The sequence below is a fragment of the Felis catus genome, chromosome B2 (assembly GCF_018350175.1).
Source record: "Felis catus isolate Fca126 chromosome B2, F.catus_Fca126_mat1.0, whole genome shotgun sequence".
NCBI lineage: Eukaryota > Metazoa > Chordata > Mammalia > Carnivora > Felidae > Felis > Felis catus.
In genome coordinates, this window is record NC_058372.1 from 64379075 (window position 1) to 64395214 (window position 16140).

General features: G+C 37.9%; 1 protein-coding gene and 1 long non-coding RNA gene across 8 annotated transcripts in view; one reads left to right on the forward strand and one right to left on the reverse strand.

Annotated features, from left to right (window-relative positions):
* Window positions 1-1235: 1235 nt before the first annotated feature.
* LOC123385427 (putative uncharacterized protein encoded by LINC00472) lies at window positions 1236-7893 on the reverse strand. The gene is made up of 2 exons (XM_045057722.1): window positions 7522-7893; window positions 1236-4153 (listed from the first exon to the last, which is right to left on the reverse strand). Exons 1-2 carry the CDS (start codon window positions 7891-7893, stop codon window positions 4124-4126), a joined length of 402 nt encoding a protein of 133 aa, XP_044913657.1. The 3' UTR covers window positions 1236-4123.
* Window positions 7894-8483: 590 nt separating this feature from the next.
* Window positions 8484-16140, forward strand: part of LOC123385428 — a 385056-nt gene continuing 377399 nt past the window's right edge. For 6 of the 7 annotated variants that reach the window (XR_006597899.1, XR_006597901.1, XR_006597900.1 and 3 more), the window contains exon 1: window positions 8484-8590. This is a non-coding gene — a long non-coding RNA (uncharacterized LOC123385428). Of the gene's footprint in view, window positions 8609-16140 lie in introns of all 7 variants that reach the window. The other variant, XR_006597898.1, reaches the window with a different exon arrangement.

Below are 16140 nucleotides of genomic sequence, written 5' to 3' on the forward strand. Positions count from 1 at the left end.
GGGGAAAAAAATTCGCCACTTGTATTTACAATGCCCAAGTTTCCAGCAGAGAGAGAAGTTAAAAACTTTGCAGGAGGAAAGAAGCTGGAGTCCTAAGAAATGCTAGGAGGAGGTAAGGTATATAGGTTCATGCAACCCTGAGAATCACAATGAGCCAGTACAGCCCACCTCAGCTGAAACCCATGGCAATGGTCACTTCTCATGCAATGATCACTTCCCAGGACTGAGGAGTGTCTCCTAAGTTTGCCTCTTGATTCTGCCCAAGGCTTACAATTGAGAACGGAAGACATATTGCTAATTAGGACTAGGTTGAGTTAAGTCTCTGACCCTTTCCATGTAGACTCATCTTCCCAAAACTCTTTCAGATCTTCCTGTTGATTCTTAGCACTACTGCTAAGTTATCCACTCTGCCTACCCTTATCATTCTCCCCTCATTTAAGGCCCACCATTAAATAAAACTCTGTGTCTTAGTTGTCTCAATTGTACAATAATAATAACTATAATTATATAGTGATAGCTATAACTATAGAGTCAAGATAATTAAATAAACTAATATTTTTAAAGTATTTAGAACAGGGTTTGATAAATGAAAGAATAATATAAAAATTTGTTTAGTAAAATGAAAATAAAATATCTGTGAATACATATATATGGATTCAAATGACAAAAAGCTCTGTATGATGATAAAATAGACTTCAAACAGAAAAGAAGAGCAAATGTGTTGATTTTGTCAGTATGTATCATTAATCCAGGAGAACTTCCAGGAAAGATAACCCAAGGAACCATGCTTTATCTAAACATTTTGTATTTAACCAAATCTGGCCTGGTCCTGAGGCACTTAATTGCCAAGGAAGAAATCAATCTACCTGTTGAAACCAGTTTACAAAATGCAAGTATTAGAGTTCACCCTTAGCCTGAGATACCCTATGTCTGACTATTCAGGTACATTGCATTGCAGCATTGCAATTCAGCACTGCAGACATTTGCATCCTTTATGCATTATTTAGATAATATTCCTTAAGAGGCTTCATTGTATATTCTAAAAAAGGACAGAATTTGAAGTTAAATGTTTGGGCTAAGGCAAAAGAACTTATTTTCCTTTGGAAGTGGGGCTATAATGAGATGAAAAGGACAGCGTAAGTTGTAAAACTAGAAACAGAAAAAGGCAGGGAAAAAAAAGGACACTGTGGAAGGAGAGACAATGAAGAGAAAATAAGGTCAGTTTCACGAGATGAGACTGTTTACCATGCTTATAATATGTGAATAAATAAAGGATATCATGACATCAAAACTTATAAAACAGGGAACAGAACACATCTCAAATATGGAGCTACACAGGTGAAAAGTGTAAGATGACCTCATGAAAATAAAAACTATGGTTTAAACTTTATCTTCTCTATTTAAAAACAGCTTTTAAGATAAAAATATTTTGCAAACCATGTCTAGAATCTCAAAGATAAGCTAGCAAACACAGGAAATTATACGTTTTTATTTTTCTATTAACATTTAGCAAAAAGTGTAGCTACTTTTTCATGATCATTAGAAATATTAATTTAGAAACATGTAAGACAGTGAACCATATTAAAAATTATTTCCACAGACTGATTTCATAAATTTAATACCCAGAAATTTGTAAACAATTCCTCAGAAGTTCTCTAGGTGATAGTAATAAAATGTTAAGCTTTAAAAAGAAACATATTTGACATTTTTTTAAACAAGTACATCCTTCATAATAAAGTTAAATTCCACTCACAGCGATTCAAGGAATATAATTAAGAGTTTACTATGAAAACAAATCCTTTGAGTCCTTGTTTAATAATTGAGAAGTATTCGTACTGATAGTTTTAGTTTACATAAATGGACTTGAAAGATTTTCAAAACTTTATTATGTTAAAAATATGTAGTGTTGAGGTGCTAAGCTTCTCTAAATTTTAGCAGCACACCTCAAACTTCTGCCAGAAGAAAAGTATGCTTCCACTAAGCAAGAAATTTCCATTACTCCTATATTAAGGAGCCACACCCCATACAACTAATGACAGGAAGGCATTTCAATTCAAACCTCTAACACTATCCAGTCTGAAGCAAAGTTAAAAAAAAGATGCAAAAATAAAACGCAACTCATATTTCCAAAGAAGAAAGGAAACTCTTGCTAAATAAGTAACAATTATACTGAAGAATTTATATGCTAAGCACGATTGAATGTAAAAACACCAGAGCAGTCAACCATAGCTTTAGCACTTTGAGTATGATTAACAGAATGAACTTTCAAAGGTCAATTAAATGTCAACACATTTTAAAGAGATACTCTTCTTAAAAATCTGGTCAATGTATAATGGCACCTTATAACTTAGGGATACCCTTCTTAATTTAAGTGTAATGTGCATATGATACACACACATACATACACACACAAACACAGACACGCAGACTTACAACATGTATTACTATGGAAAGTAATCTAGTGTCTATCCTACAGTTTGACTATTTTAACGTTTTTCAACTTATGAAAGGATTAAGAAGAAAATATAACTGTATTTTATATATAGCACTACTCAATGAAGATGAAATGCAAAGTAAATTTTAAATGCTAAGATTTATGGTTTATTCAATAGCTGACCTTATTTATTCCCTCATAGGAAGTCATTCACAAAATGACTCTTTATTATCCTTAATGCATCATCCTGCTACCTAGTTCACCCCCATTAACCTTCCCTGAATGCTTGTGGTTAAAAAGCTTAACAAAAAAGGTAGACAGCTTTCAAAAATTGCCATGTTTAGCATCAGAAATCTGTGGGATAGAACAAGTCCTGAAGGAACTGAGTGCCCATTCCTGACCTTTTTATCCAAGAACTCAATTAAGAGCCCCAATCCTATCCGACATTAGGAAGGTCAAGTTGTCCCAAAGCCTCAGAATAAGAAGGAACCATCGACATCATCTGCCCCAAACTCTTAACGTTAACAGCTCAGAAAATGTTAAACCACAAAGGTAAAGCAATCTGGCTTGGCTCCCACAGCTCTTTAGTAGACATCAAGTCTTCTGAAACTAACTTAGTCTAGTGTTTTCTTCTACTTATCAAATTTATGCTATATTTTTTCTCCATTAGGACTTTAATACCAGGTTATAATTGACCAAATAGCTGTGGCTACCATTGGAATTCAGAGCAAGATGTAACATTTAAGGAATTAATGATCTAGAAAGGCTCCAAGGAGGAGTTAGAAACTGAAGAATGGGTAGAATCTGAGCGGTTCGAGGAGGCATCACTAATAAGGGAAGCAATATGGGCTAAGGCCGGTGGTTAAGAGTTCCATGTTCCAGGAACTATGTGGAGAATATATTCAGAGTAGGATAGGACACTGGTTTTAAGGTCATCATATAAGCCAAGCAGAGGAGGCTCCATTTGATATAGGTACAAATAGAAAGTGATGAAAGGTTTTCAATTTTAGGAAAATAAAAAAAAAAATAATGTGAAGATAGCAAAGAATAGCCTTGCAAGATTTGAGGGGCCTTGTAGGAGTCTGTCTACTAATGTTAATATTTTACAGGACTGTTTGTTAAGGGGAAAGTAAGCTAATGAGAGACAAAGTACTTTGGAAAGTAAATGAGCTCTAGAAAGTAAAGGTATTTTTCAAAGTCAGGGGCAGTGGCCTGTCTGATCACATCACCATGTCTTGACGGCATACACTTCTCTGACAAGGCAAATTTGGAGATGGATTCTGGATCTATTCCTTTGGGGTCAGAGATAGAAATCTCTGCCCTTCAATAATTCCAAAGGCTAGATTCCAAGAGGAGACAGTTGCTACCCTTAAGCCATTGCAAGGTTGAGGATCACAGAGCCTAAAATCCAAAACCAAGATTAACATTTTGAGGCAGACAACATAATCAATGTTTCTCAAAGTGAATCAGAAAAGTATTTAAGTACTAAATAAAGGGGTATAAAAAGGGAGGGGGTAGAGGAGACAGCACCTGAGCCAGGGTGATACATGAGGAAACCCAGGTTATTAGCTGGACTGCAGTCTACTCCTTCCCTTGTCCCTTTCCCCTCTGCTCAATAATTACTATATAGTGGTATGACCTTCCCTTGTATCCAGAGTGACTTATCTCCTCCTGTGTTGTCTTCCTCTCTTATCCCTCTTCTACAGCAACTCTCCAGGGCTAGAAAAGAAATTTTTAAAAAATTACTATAATAAATTAAAAGTACATATATGGAGTATGTACTGAGTGAAAATTATTATCTGTCACTAATTTGTGTATTACATAATTACCAAAACAACTCCTATGAGGCGGATACTATTATCCTCATTTTCCAAGTAAGGAAACTAAAGCATAGAGGGTAGGTAGAGGGTACAGCTCAAAGTCACCTAGCTAATAAATGGCAACGCTAGGATTTGTATCAGGTGTGGCTGACCCCTTAGCCTATGCTTTGAACTTCTCTCCTAAACTCTTCCCTTTTTCTTCAATAAACATGAAAATACTGAAATGTTGGGGTTTTATGCATACAGAGGTTACAGAAGCCATTTTATGGGTTTGCAAATGAAAGTTTTAATAACAGACAGCATGGGGCCTGGGTTCAGCCACTCGCTTGACTGCCAAAATATCAGCTTGAGAACTAAAATCATCAAATACGGGTGTTAAACTATGTTGAGGGGATAGGTTTCCATGCTGCATTCTAGCTCTGTTCCCTCTCACACCTTCTGCTCCTTGGGGTCCCTTCCCAATTATTTGCTTGAAACTTAATCTCTCTAGTTGACTTAGGAGGTGACTGGAAGAGAGGGTGGTGGGAATATCCCACAGTAGAAGGGGTCTCTTGGCCCTGTGCTCCAAAGCAGCCTTAACTGTGCTTATTAATTAGAAGGTAGGTGGTATTTTGGCTCGCTTATAGAAGTGGCTTGTGAGGAGATCCCTGGCCACAACTAAGAGATGAAACCACCAATTTTGGTGCTGGAGAGGAAGTGATCAGGGCAGAGAGCATGGTGGGGTAGGAGTACTTTTTAAATGTTCCTGGGGAAAGCAACAGTTGCCATTAAACATTGGCAAGAAAACTCTAATTCTCAAAATTTAGTGTGATTAATTCTCACTTTGGGAGGAAGCTTATTAAGAATACAGACTCTAGGTTCTGCTCACAGACATTCTGATCCTTTAAGTGTAGGAAGTTGCCCAGCAGTCTGAAGTTTGCCAGGTGCTACAGAAGATTCTGATACAAGTGGTCAAAGGACCATACTCACTTCACTGCTCTAACCCCCTGTAAGACAGCCAAACCAGCAAACCTGCTATGAGGAGAATGCACATTCTACAAAGTCAGCTTGTTGTTCAAATATCAATGCCATGTTTTAGGTTGAGTGGTTACTTTTAAATAAGTCTAGAAGGCTTTCCAGAAGTTTCCAGGCTTATAAATATTGGGGACTTAAATTCCTTATGTCAACAAATAGACTAATACACATACATAGACTATTTTCCCTTAGGAAAATCAGAATATTTTATACATGATGTGGTCCACACAGGATCCCTCTACACACATAGCATTTGTCTACAGTGAAGACCTTCTTGGAAAGATGCTACTTCCAGTGCTTATTTTATATTTGGTGTAAGATTGGAGTTAATTTTTTAACTGCAGATTTAGTTGATTTCAAAAGGTATACTTTCCATCATGCAACTACATTGAAAGGTTCATGTTATTTTAACAATGAGTTTAAAAATCAGATAACACTCTATTGAAATATTATGGTTATGATTTGGCCATTTAATTAGACATTCAATCACAATGTAAACAACTACTGATAATTCACGAAACATACCTTTTCAAAGGTTTGTGCTCTTCAAAGAAAGCTAGGTCATAAAATGTATTATGTTAAATCAGTATTGCTATCTTTTGCCTATAAACCCTATCAATTGTCTTTGTCTGTTTCTAAATCTGTATCCCTATTTTAAAATACAATCTTTCAGGATAGATACTGGAATTAAGCTTGGTTTTTCTGCCAGTTTTCTTTGACACCTTCTCTCTTTCCCCTAAAGCATGATAATGATTCTCTTTAAGGATGGGCGAAAAGAATTTTAAATTATTCTTATCTGAGCACTGGGTATTTTTTCCAGTGAGTATTTATTGAGTATACTTATGCACTTACATTAAAAGAAATCATCTTTTGTTGTTATAAGCTCCACGAGAAGAGAAAATGTCCAGTGGAGCACCTAACTCCTAGAAGGCATGCTCATAAATAATGACAAAACTGGGAAAATTTATTATTGAGAGAACAAAATAACTTCTCCTGTATTCTGTACTGACGAATATATATTTAATAGTTAAAAGAATTTGGGTTCGGGAAAATGCTTGATTTCACTTTTTGGGGAAAAAATGCACATTATCATTATAAAGGAAAGTTAACACTTCATTGTATTGCAACACAACCTGTAATGACAATATTCCAAAAGCATTCTCAGACTAAACCTTTAACATTAATAATTTATCAAAATTATACACGTCACTAACACATCCCAACAAAGAAGATTATGTAAGTAAGCCATCTTGGCATCAGTGATACTGAACATAGCAGCTATTTTCAATCCTTCATTAAAATTAGATCAAGATGTACTTGCATTATGTGTTACTGTTTCTGTAAGGAAGACTTACATTAGTTTAAGACTTACTCTGGTTGTAAGTGACATTTTCTTTTCCTTTGCCAGAAGTTAGAGACCACTACTCCCCCATTGCCCTCCACACAAAAGTTTTCAGTAGAAAGAAGCAATACAGAAAAACAGTGACAACAAAACACCTGCCCTGTTTACTCTCTCGTGTGTATAATAAGAGCCTTGTTCTCCCCCTAAATTGAGTCAGCGATGGGATGAAGGGATCGCTGGAGGCACCTGCCACTTTACCCTCAGGCTTGGTTCTCTGTCCCCAGCCTGGCTCCTACTACTCCAAATGGTGCAGCAAAGTAGATCAGTTTTAAGAAGTGTTTTTAAGCAAAGGATAGTTTATTTCTCACTAAAAAAACCCTCTCAAACCCTCAAATATTACTGTTTGAAAACATCAGACTTAAAAGTTACTTATCAGCAGGCTGAAAGGTGAATCCATGCGCCTGTAAATATACCCTGGCCTACTGGTTCATAATTCGTGTACCACGCTGAGGCCCAAGGAAAATCTCAAACCGAGATGTATTTAAAAAACGGGAAGACACCACAGATCATGTAGCTCTAGCCTCATGTATCACCGATGAGGAGATCTAAGTGGTTAAGTCACTTGTCCAAGGTCACGCAGAGCCAGTTACAGGCAGGGCTGGTGCGCGACCTTCTAATCTTTCCACCTCCCAACCCCCACGCCGCACAGGCCCTCAGTAGTTCTGGCTCCTAAAAGGTTCCCACCGATACGGTTCACAAGTCAGTGGCAGGTCAGCGACTCTTAAGCAATCGCACTTTTATTTGTTCTCCCCGCCTGCTCTAAAAAGTATTAAAAGGCACTCTCCTTGCCTTCTCCCAAACCCAGACACCCCGGACCGCTGAAGCCCCTCGTGCCGGAGAAGCCAACTCACCCGCAGCCCCTTGCGCGGGAGCCCTCGGACGTACTCTGGCCCTCCCCGCAGTCGCCACCGGCCGCGCCGCGGCCCGGGCTGACGACGAGTCCAGAAAGTCACCGGCGGTGACCGTGGACGCCAGGGGCGGGCCGCGCCGCGCCGCGCCGCCCCGCGGAGGCGCCGCAAACTTTTCCCGGCTCGCAAGTTGCCGGGCTCGGCGGCCGCGGGCCGACTTCCTTCCCGGCTGCGGGAGCGAGGGGGCGCCCCTTCCCCGGGCGGGGGCCAAGCTGGCCGGGAGGGGGCTGGGCGAGCCGAGGGACGGTCAAATAGGGGCCGGGGGAGCGCAGGCGCCCGCACTCTGAGGCGCGCGGGGTCGGAGCCCGGCCGCATTGTCTCCGCGGCCTCGGACCCAGCCCCGGCGGCGGCGGCACGGGCGGGCGCGGCCGGGAGTTGCCGTCCCGAATTTGCCGCCCCCTTTCGCCGCCGCCGCTCACCGCGTTCTTTGTGTGTCTCTCGCCGCCGCCCTCGGGTCGCTTCGCCGCTCTCCTGACAGCTGATGGGCTCGTCACGCTGGGTCCCGCGTCTTCCCAGCCGCCGCTAGCGAAGCCCGGCCCAAGGAGGACTGTGTAAGAGCGGTGACAGATGCTGTCTTAGAGCCGCCGCCGCCTGGGGATATCTGAAACTGCCCTCGGGGCAGCCGGCTACTAGCCCCGGTACCGCACTACTCCTTAGAGACCCTTTCCACGCCAGGACCCTCCCGTCCTCCCTCCGCGGCCGCCAGCCCAGCTCCGGCCGGGCGCCGGGCGCCCTGCTCCGCAGCTGAGCGCGCTCGGTCAAGAATCCTGGGGAACCCGCTCCGCCCCCTGGCTCCCGCACCCTCCAATGATCTCGGCCTACAGGGGGCAGTTCCGTCCAATCAAGTGTCGGAAAGCCCGGCCAGTCCCCAAGAGTGTAGCCAATGGAACACGACTCCGGCAACACACCCGCCCTGATCCACTGGGAACAAACCGCTCAGAGACCTGAGGTGGGACCCAGATCCCGGCGCCCAGAGCAAGTCAAGTCCGGCCGGCCGGAGCTGTGTCACGAAGTGAGTCTATGGAGGCAGGTCTGGTCCTTAAATTACTGTATTGTAATAGAAGGTGTTGACGAAAATGGGAACGCTGGACGTACTGCTTTTGTAGGTCACCTCAATCCCTACTTTTAAACTCTTTTTCTGCCGAAAGTTCATGTGAAAGAAAACTGCACAAACACGTAGTAGCACTGTTGACTGTTCAAATTAAGGCCTTTACTTTTACAACATTGCTTTAAAGCGTCTAACCGGACAGACAGTCCTCAGGTTGATGCATTTGTATTAATATTTGCCAGAACACCAGGTATCTGAAACAGAGGTTAGTTTCTATCCTGCTCTAAAACGCAGGTGATCGTGGCACTGCCAACTTTTTTTTTTTCCTAAAAGAAAATTGCACTCGAGTGAAAATGTAGTTTTATATACATATCATCTGTAATGTGAACTTTATTTCTGTAACAAAGTCACGCAGTGTCTTCAGTAGAGGTTGGATAAAATAGCTGAATAGAAAATTATACATAGAGAGAAAGGACTTGAATAAACCACTTGCTATAAATGACTCTAGTTGTTAATCACAATACTTTGCAAGTAATAGTCACTCTATAGTTATTTATTTGATATGAATAGGATTCCTTAGCTATTGTTATTGTTGGTCATGTAAACTTTATTGAGCTCTTTATTGAAAGTGGACTATGCCGTGATGAAAACAGTTTTTGGTAACACATATTTGCAAATGTTAACATCAAATCACACTTATAACTGTTATGCCTTGTTTAGGCTTAGACCCCAAGTCTGAGTTTTGTCAAAAGATCCAGATTCTTGATTGACTTTGAGCAAATCTCTTAATGGCTAACTGTTAACAAAACATCATATCCCTAACTCTGCATGCCTTATCAAGGTGCTTTGAGATCCACCTAGGCAGCATTTGTTAAGATTTTGTGAGATGTTGTACCAAGTGCACAGTAGCCTGAAATATGTTTATTCTTTTTCTGTTTTACTAATAAGCAAGTATCAAGGTACTTGCCTACGAGAAGCCCAGCAATATTTCCTCTGCACATTTTTCCAACTTGAAATATTTTTTGATCCCATCATTTTTCCTATAACTTAAATATGAATGAAGCTCCAGCCTCTTAATTCTAGAGCAAAGCAACATTCCTAAGTTTTGTTTTGTCTTTCTTTCTTCTTTCTTTTTCTTTTTTTAATGGATATGGTTTTAAGAGAGAAATTTAATGTATCCTTTGACTGCCAGTGTGCATAGTTTTATGTAGAAGTTATTAATGGCTATGTCAAATTTATACCTATATAATCAAGTAACTTTTGCAGCCATTTATTAGAGATTCACTTAAAGCATTTGTGCTTAATTTTCAAAGAGGAAAGCAAATGTGTATTTTTAGAGGTATTTCCATGTCATAATGTAATTTGTTTACTTTGTTACAAAATATGCAATCTCATACAGAAGTTTAATTATTACTTCAAACAAATGTACATATGGTAACACTAGAATGTGAAATTTGTTAAATTTAATTGAACCAGCAGTTGTTATTTTCAACTAATTAACTGCACAGATTTCATTTTCTGAGTGAAAATTGTGGAAGAATCAATCAGTATGAATCCAATGACCATGACTTATTAAGTGTATTTAAGTCAAAACCAGTGTTTGGTAGTTTCCTGATAATTGATGGCTCCATACCCATTTATTAAAGGGAATGAATATTTTATCAATTGTCTGGGTAATGTTTCTGACTTCATTGTGGTGATATTTCATTCAGTAGGTGATATTTTCAAAGTTTTTCATCAATGATTTCTTCATCATTTGTTCAATATGGAACAAGAGAGCTGTCACTCTTAGAGAGCTGCCAGTTTTAACACACATTTAAATGTTTACTAGAGAAGCTGTGACTTTGGGGGTAGTTTGTAGAGATAATTTTTTTTAAATACAGAAACATACAGCCTTTAATAAGTTGTATCACATGATCTTGGTATATGACTACTGACAATTTCATTTTTTCTGTATTGTTACATTTAAGATACAATCATCTTAAGACTCCCTCGTGAATAAGTATGAAGAATAACTTGATTCATATCTTCTGGATTCTGATCATTGATATGCCTCTGAATTTTTATGTGTCTTTGACAAATCAGGCTTCTGTTTGACTTCTCTCCAATTCACTGAATGCAGTTTACTCATTTGAAAATGATATTATTAGGAATAGTGAAATAATATCTATATAGGGAGGATAGAAAAATAATTTGTTCATTTTTCTTTCTGGTTCTGACATGGATGCGGGAAAATTCCTTTTGTGAACCATGACATTAGATCTCTTTAACGCTGCTTTTACAAAACTTGTGTTTTTCTGATTGCTCGAACCTGACCCTGCAGAGTGTTCTCATTGTGGGATGTATTTATGGCAAGACACTTTTATATGCATATGGGGGAACAGGGAGAAAATTCCAAAAAACACTGGTAAGGGCACACTAGGCTTCCCTCCTCATTTTATTGCGGACCACAGTCCCTAAGGGAAATTTCTTTTAGAGTTTAGTATTAACAGAAATTTTGTTTCCCCTGAATTGAAATATTTGCAACTTCTTTTTATTTCAACTATCAGGAAGCTCAGAACGAAATTTACAGCTCAATTTAGGAAGGTATTATGGCCTGTTTCATTGCAAATTTTTTATAAACATAATATTTGGCTTATTATTTTTCACCTATATATTACTAGCTTATATTTGTATGCATGCATTTATTTAAGCTACCTAAAATACTTTCTGAACTGATGTGAATTATTACAGGCATGAATAACATATTTTGAACCATACATAAACCCTGGTGTTTGATAAGTTGAGCATAAGGTAGGCAGAGTATATAGTGAAGACAACATGAAGGTCTGAGACTGCTGTGGTTTTGCTTCGCAAAGGAAGAGGAATCTGATTCACTAGGTGTAGAATCTCAAAACCTTCTTCAGAGAGGCAGAAAAGTATAGTACAAAATAGGGATAATTTATTACACTTACTTTGAAAAGTTAGTTAGGGGCGCCTGGGTGCCTCAGTCAGTTAAGCGTCTGACTTCAGCTCAGGTCATGATCTCACACTCTGTGAGTCCGAGCCCCACGTCGGGCTTTGTGCTGACAGCTTGGAGCCTGTTTCAGATTTTGTGTCCCCCTCGCTCTCTGCCCCTCCCCCACTCTCGTGCGAGCGCGCGCGCTCTCTCAAAATAAATAAAAAACATTAAAAAAAAGAAAAGTTAAAGTTAGAGGGAACATATATTAATGGATGTTTTATGCAAACTCAGAGGTCTCCCTGATAAAAAGAATATTTCACTTAAATATAAAGTGAAATACATATTATAAATTATATTAAGTCATGGTCACTTTCTATGTAACCCTTCAGTAGCCTTTTTACTTAACACAGTAACCCCTAGAATATGTTTCAAATGCAAGAGATCTTTTCACAAGGATCACTATACATACCCATTTCCTTCAATTTTAGTGTCTCTTTTAGAAAATAAATAATGTATCCCCTGTTTTCAAATAATATTCTACAATGGTTTTATTTTTGAAAGGCTTTTCCTGAGTACGATATTGTCTTAGAACTATTGAAGAAATTCATCTTATAATTTTGTTTTATGAGATATGTTTTGATCAAATATGACTGATAGGTTTAACAATGATATTTGCTTCTAAAATAGAATCATTTTATAGCATCCCTTTTCCTGGCCAGTGGGTTAGCAGTTTGGGGTGCTCAGTGAATTTAAGAGAGTGTCTGTTGTGATAGAAAACTCAATTCAGCCTGGCTTAAATAGAAGAACATTTTTTTAATTAGCTCAAATATTTAACCGTTCACTTTACAACCTTGACAAAGTAAAAGTAAGTGGATAGTTAGCTGACAGAGGTAGAAGAGAAAAGAAAGTAGCAAAAGTTGAGGGTGTAAGTAGAAGCATAAACAGCCTTATTCCACCTAGAGTGATATCAAAAAAGTGACTAAAATTTATTGGACAAGAAACATAAGTGTAAGTAGAGACTTCCAAAAACACTTAAAATAATAATATGATTATCAAAATTACGAAATGCTGAGAAAAGTACTACAGTAGAGGATCTAAAGCCTCATTTTACATAGATGAGAATCAAGCACATGAAGAGATATATAATAAGTATATAAATATATTAGTTATTTTATTATTTAAATTTTATATTTTTTCAACTAAATTTTTTAGTCTCCAAAATGTAAACATAGTCAAAAGACTTTCCCTTTTTGAGACTATTGCAATTGGGTGTGAGGAGGATTGTTGTCTTATTTTTTTTAAACCAAATGTGAATATAATTTTTATGAAATTTTTCAATATTGCAAAAAAGCCATAGCATGAAATTTGTATCAATATATGTTGGGAAACCACAATAATAAGGTAATTATGGTAGGATAAAATGTTGTTTAGAGTCCCAGTGTACTGAAATACAAATATTAATCAGAAATATACGTGGTACGCACTGTCAACGTGGAGCCTGATGTGGGGCTTGAACTCAGAACCGTGAGATCATGACCTGAGCAGAAATGAAGAGTCAGAAGCTTAACCAACTGAGGTACCCAGGCACCCCAGGAGTATATGTGTGGTTTAAAAAAGCAAATATAATGGATATATAGTGAAATTACTTTATTTCCTTCAAAAGCAATTCCTAATGTAGTGGATTCTCTTTTATGTGTTTGAGAACAACTGTGCCTTTGGATCCCACAAATTCTAGTATAGATTGAGTATGGAGAGGGTTTTTGTTAAATGCCTATTTTTTGTTTTTTGGGGTTTTTTTTGATGAAGTAATTGTATCATTTGAAACCATTGGACTCAGCACACAGGAAAACTCCATAAAAATGTGTTCAATTGGGAGGAATGAATGAAAATTATGGAAAAGAAATTAGAAATCTAGAACATAGAATATTTGAGGAGTTCACATTTTTGAGCTTTTGGGGCTTCAAATTTTTCAGATATAGTACATTGTTAATTTTCTGTGCCAGTGAAGGAGAATATTGGGGCCACTGTGAAATGCTCCTGGGAGTCTCTTAGAATCAGTTCATTTTGGGAAATGAATGTGCTGGACTTGCAGTCTGTGTTGTAAATAGTCAAAGGCAAGGCAAAAACAAATCATTATCAGAAACCCTGGAGGAAGAAATGTGTGTGTGTGTGTGTGTGTGTGTGTACATGTACACAAGCAGACACACTCATGTGTAAGAGACTAGGCTGAATAAATGTTTGGGTCACCTGCCAGTTGATAAGGAGCAGGATAAATGTTAAAAGCAAGTACAGAAAAATTAAAGAATCATCATGAAAGTGAAAACTACCATCATAGTGTAATGTTTTAATCCTGATATGATAAGTTTTATTTTATAATGTACTGTGCCATTTGGAAAGAATGTGGAAAATACCTGAACTCATTCTTATGTGGTTGCATCTTACCAATGTTCTCTGAAAATAAATACAGCAATACGTGTTGGGTTTTCATTAACTTTTTTTTTCATTTGGAAAGAAACTTTATATATGTAATGTCATTATATCTTCATAGTTTTCCCTCCAAATAGAGAGAAGACACTTGATGTAGTATTTGAATTCAAAGACAGTTTTGAGCTCTGCTACTTCAATGGGATTCAACCAGGCCACTAATTCCTCTGGGCCTATAAATGAGGATGATAATAATTATAGATGCTGTATCTCTTGCTGTATTGTTTTTGAGGGCAGAAGCAGCCAATTTGTTTGAACATGCTTTGTGGACCATTATGTGGGTCACCAATGTTCTTATAAGCATAGGTTCTATTCTTATTTTATAGAGAATGGAAAGGAGTCACAGTGATTGAGATGAGGCCTCTGTTACCCAGTTACGTTAGGTTGGGTCCCTGGTCTCAGGTCCGCAGGTCTCCTAATTATTCACAAGCGCCTATTCTACTACCTTGATCCATGCTTTTAACTGTGGTCAGTAAATATAAAATTAGAATAGTCATGTGGTTTCCTCAATTTCTTTTTTGGATTGAGGAGTTAGATTAATTTGTTACCAGGATTCTTCTGACTGGAAATCTTAACGATAATCAAGAATTTGGTTTCGTCAACACTCTCAGGGCTCTCCACTGACCTAGAAGTGGTGCAGGCAACCAAGCAGGGGGTAAAGAACTCTGTAGAAAACAGAGACGATGTCTCTTTCTCCTAAGAGAAGAGAAAGGGCATGGAAAATCAGGCAGGTGGTATGAGTTGGGAGCTACAAAGGTTCTGAAACTGTTCCTGATTTCCTGAATGTGGAGATAGAAGGGACATTAAGAGGATTTCTAAGGTTCAAGGGAAAATGTTCAGTGACTTTCTAAACATGTAAATGGCCTTGTGTGAGGATTTTTTTTTTTTTTTGGTTTTAGTTATTTGTTTCAGTGGATCCATATGGAACAAAGGAAAATGAAGAGTGGCCATGAAAATATAAGTCCCTCTCTTCCTTCCCCTAGAATTCTCAGAAAAATTAGGACTTTTGACATCTATATCTAGATGACACATAGAATAGAATGAAAAAAGGAAAAAAAAAATCCCTAATTGTACCTGAGGCTTCCCTTCTCTCTTGTTACCGCTGAAGCATATGGGTTAGAGAAACAGAAAAATTGTAGCATGTGGAGATAATTGCTGAAAGTAGACACCCAACATTGTGTGCTTTAGTGCTGTAAAAAATAGTTGTTTGAGAAAGCTAAATATATTTATCATTGCAAATTTTGTCCTTAATGTCTAGTAAACGTTATGTTTAATTCACATAGGATGGAGTGTAAGTTGTGATTTATTAAGGATATAGTACAGAATATATTTATATGAATAGAATAACATCTAGAAAGATCAACAGCTAAATGTGGTTTTCTTGCTGTGGCAGAATTATGGTAATCCACATACTTTTCTGTATTTTCTGATAATTTTCCAGTAAACATGGTAAAATAATAAAAAGGAAATTCTCAACTCTCTATTGCTACATTAGTTTTAAAGTTTATGAATAAAGTGTATGTGTTATATGAATTATATTGTTATTTGCTTCTTATTGAAAATCTCTTTACTTGGACTTTTGAACCAAAAGTTTGAATATTCATTGCAATAAAATAATTTAGATGACTTTTACAACCAAATAAAAACAAGGAAATAATGTCAAGAGAAGTGAAATGGATTTTCATTGTGACAGTTACCTCTAAAATCTAAATTCTAGTTTTTTTGTCAGCTGTTTTTTTCCGTTTTTTTTTTTTTAAGGGAAGTCTTAGTTGCTTAGTTGCTTAGTAGTTTACCTTAGGTAGACTACTTAAGGACTAGTAAAGTAATAGAGTAGCAAGTAGTCCCAACATCTGAGAGACAGGAATTTCACTTTTTGAAGACTTTGAGTAGATAGAGAAGATAGATAATACTCATGTGGCTCTCTATGAGTGATATGACTTAGACTAGAGTTCTTGACTAGGGAAGATTTTGCTCCCCAGGGGACTTTGGGCAGTGTCTGGAGATGTTTATGGTTGTCAAAATGGGGTGGGATGGAGGGGAGTGCTATTGGAATCTGGTATGTAGAGGCCAGAGATGCTGTTATACATGC

Excerpts from the sequence above, each read along its gene's own strand:
- LOC123385427 (XM_045057722.1), bottom strand. The coding sequence starts at position 7,893 with ATGCGGCCGGGCTCCGACCCCGCGCGCCTCAGAGTGCGGGCGCCTGCG. Across the intron at positions 4,154-7,521 it reads TCCCGCGCAAGGGGCTGCGG|CCCTGGAGAGTTGCTGTAGA; the intron begins GTGAGTTGGCTT and ends TTTCTTTTCTAG.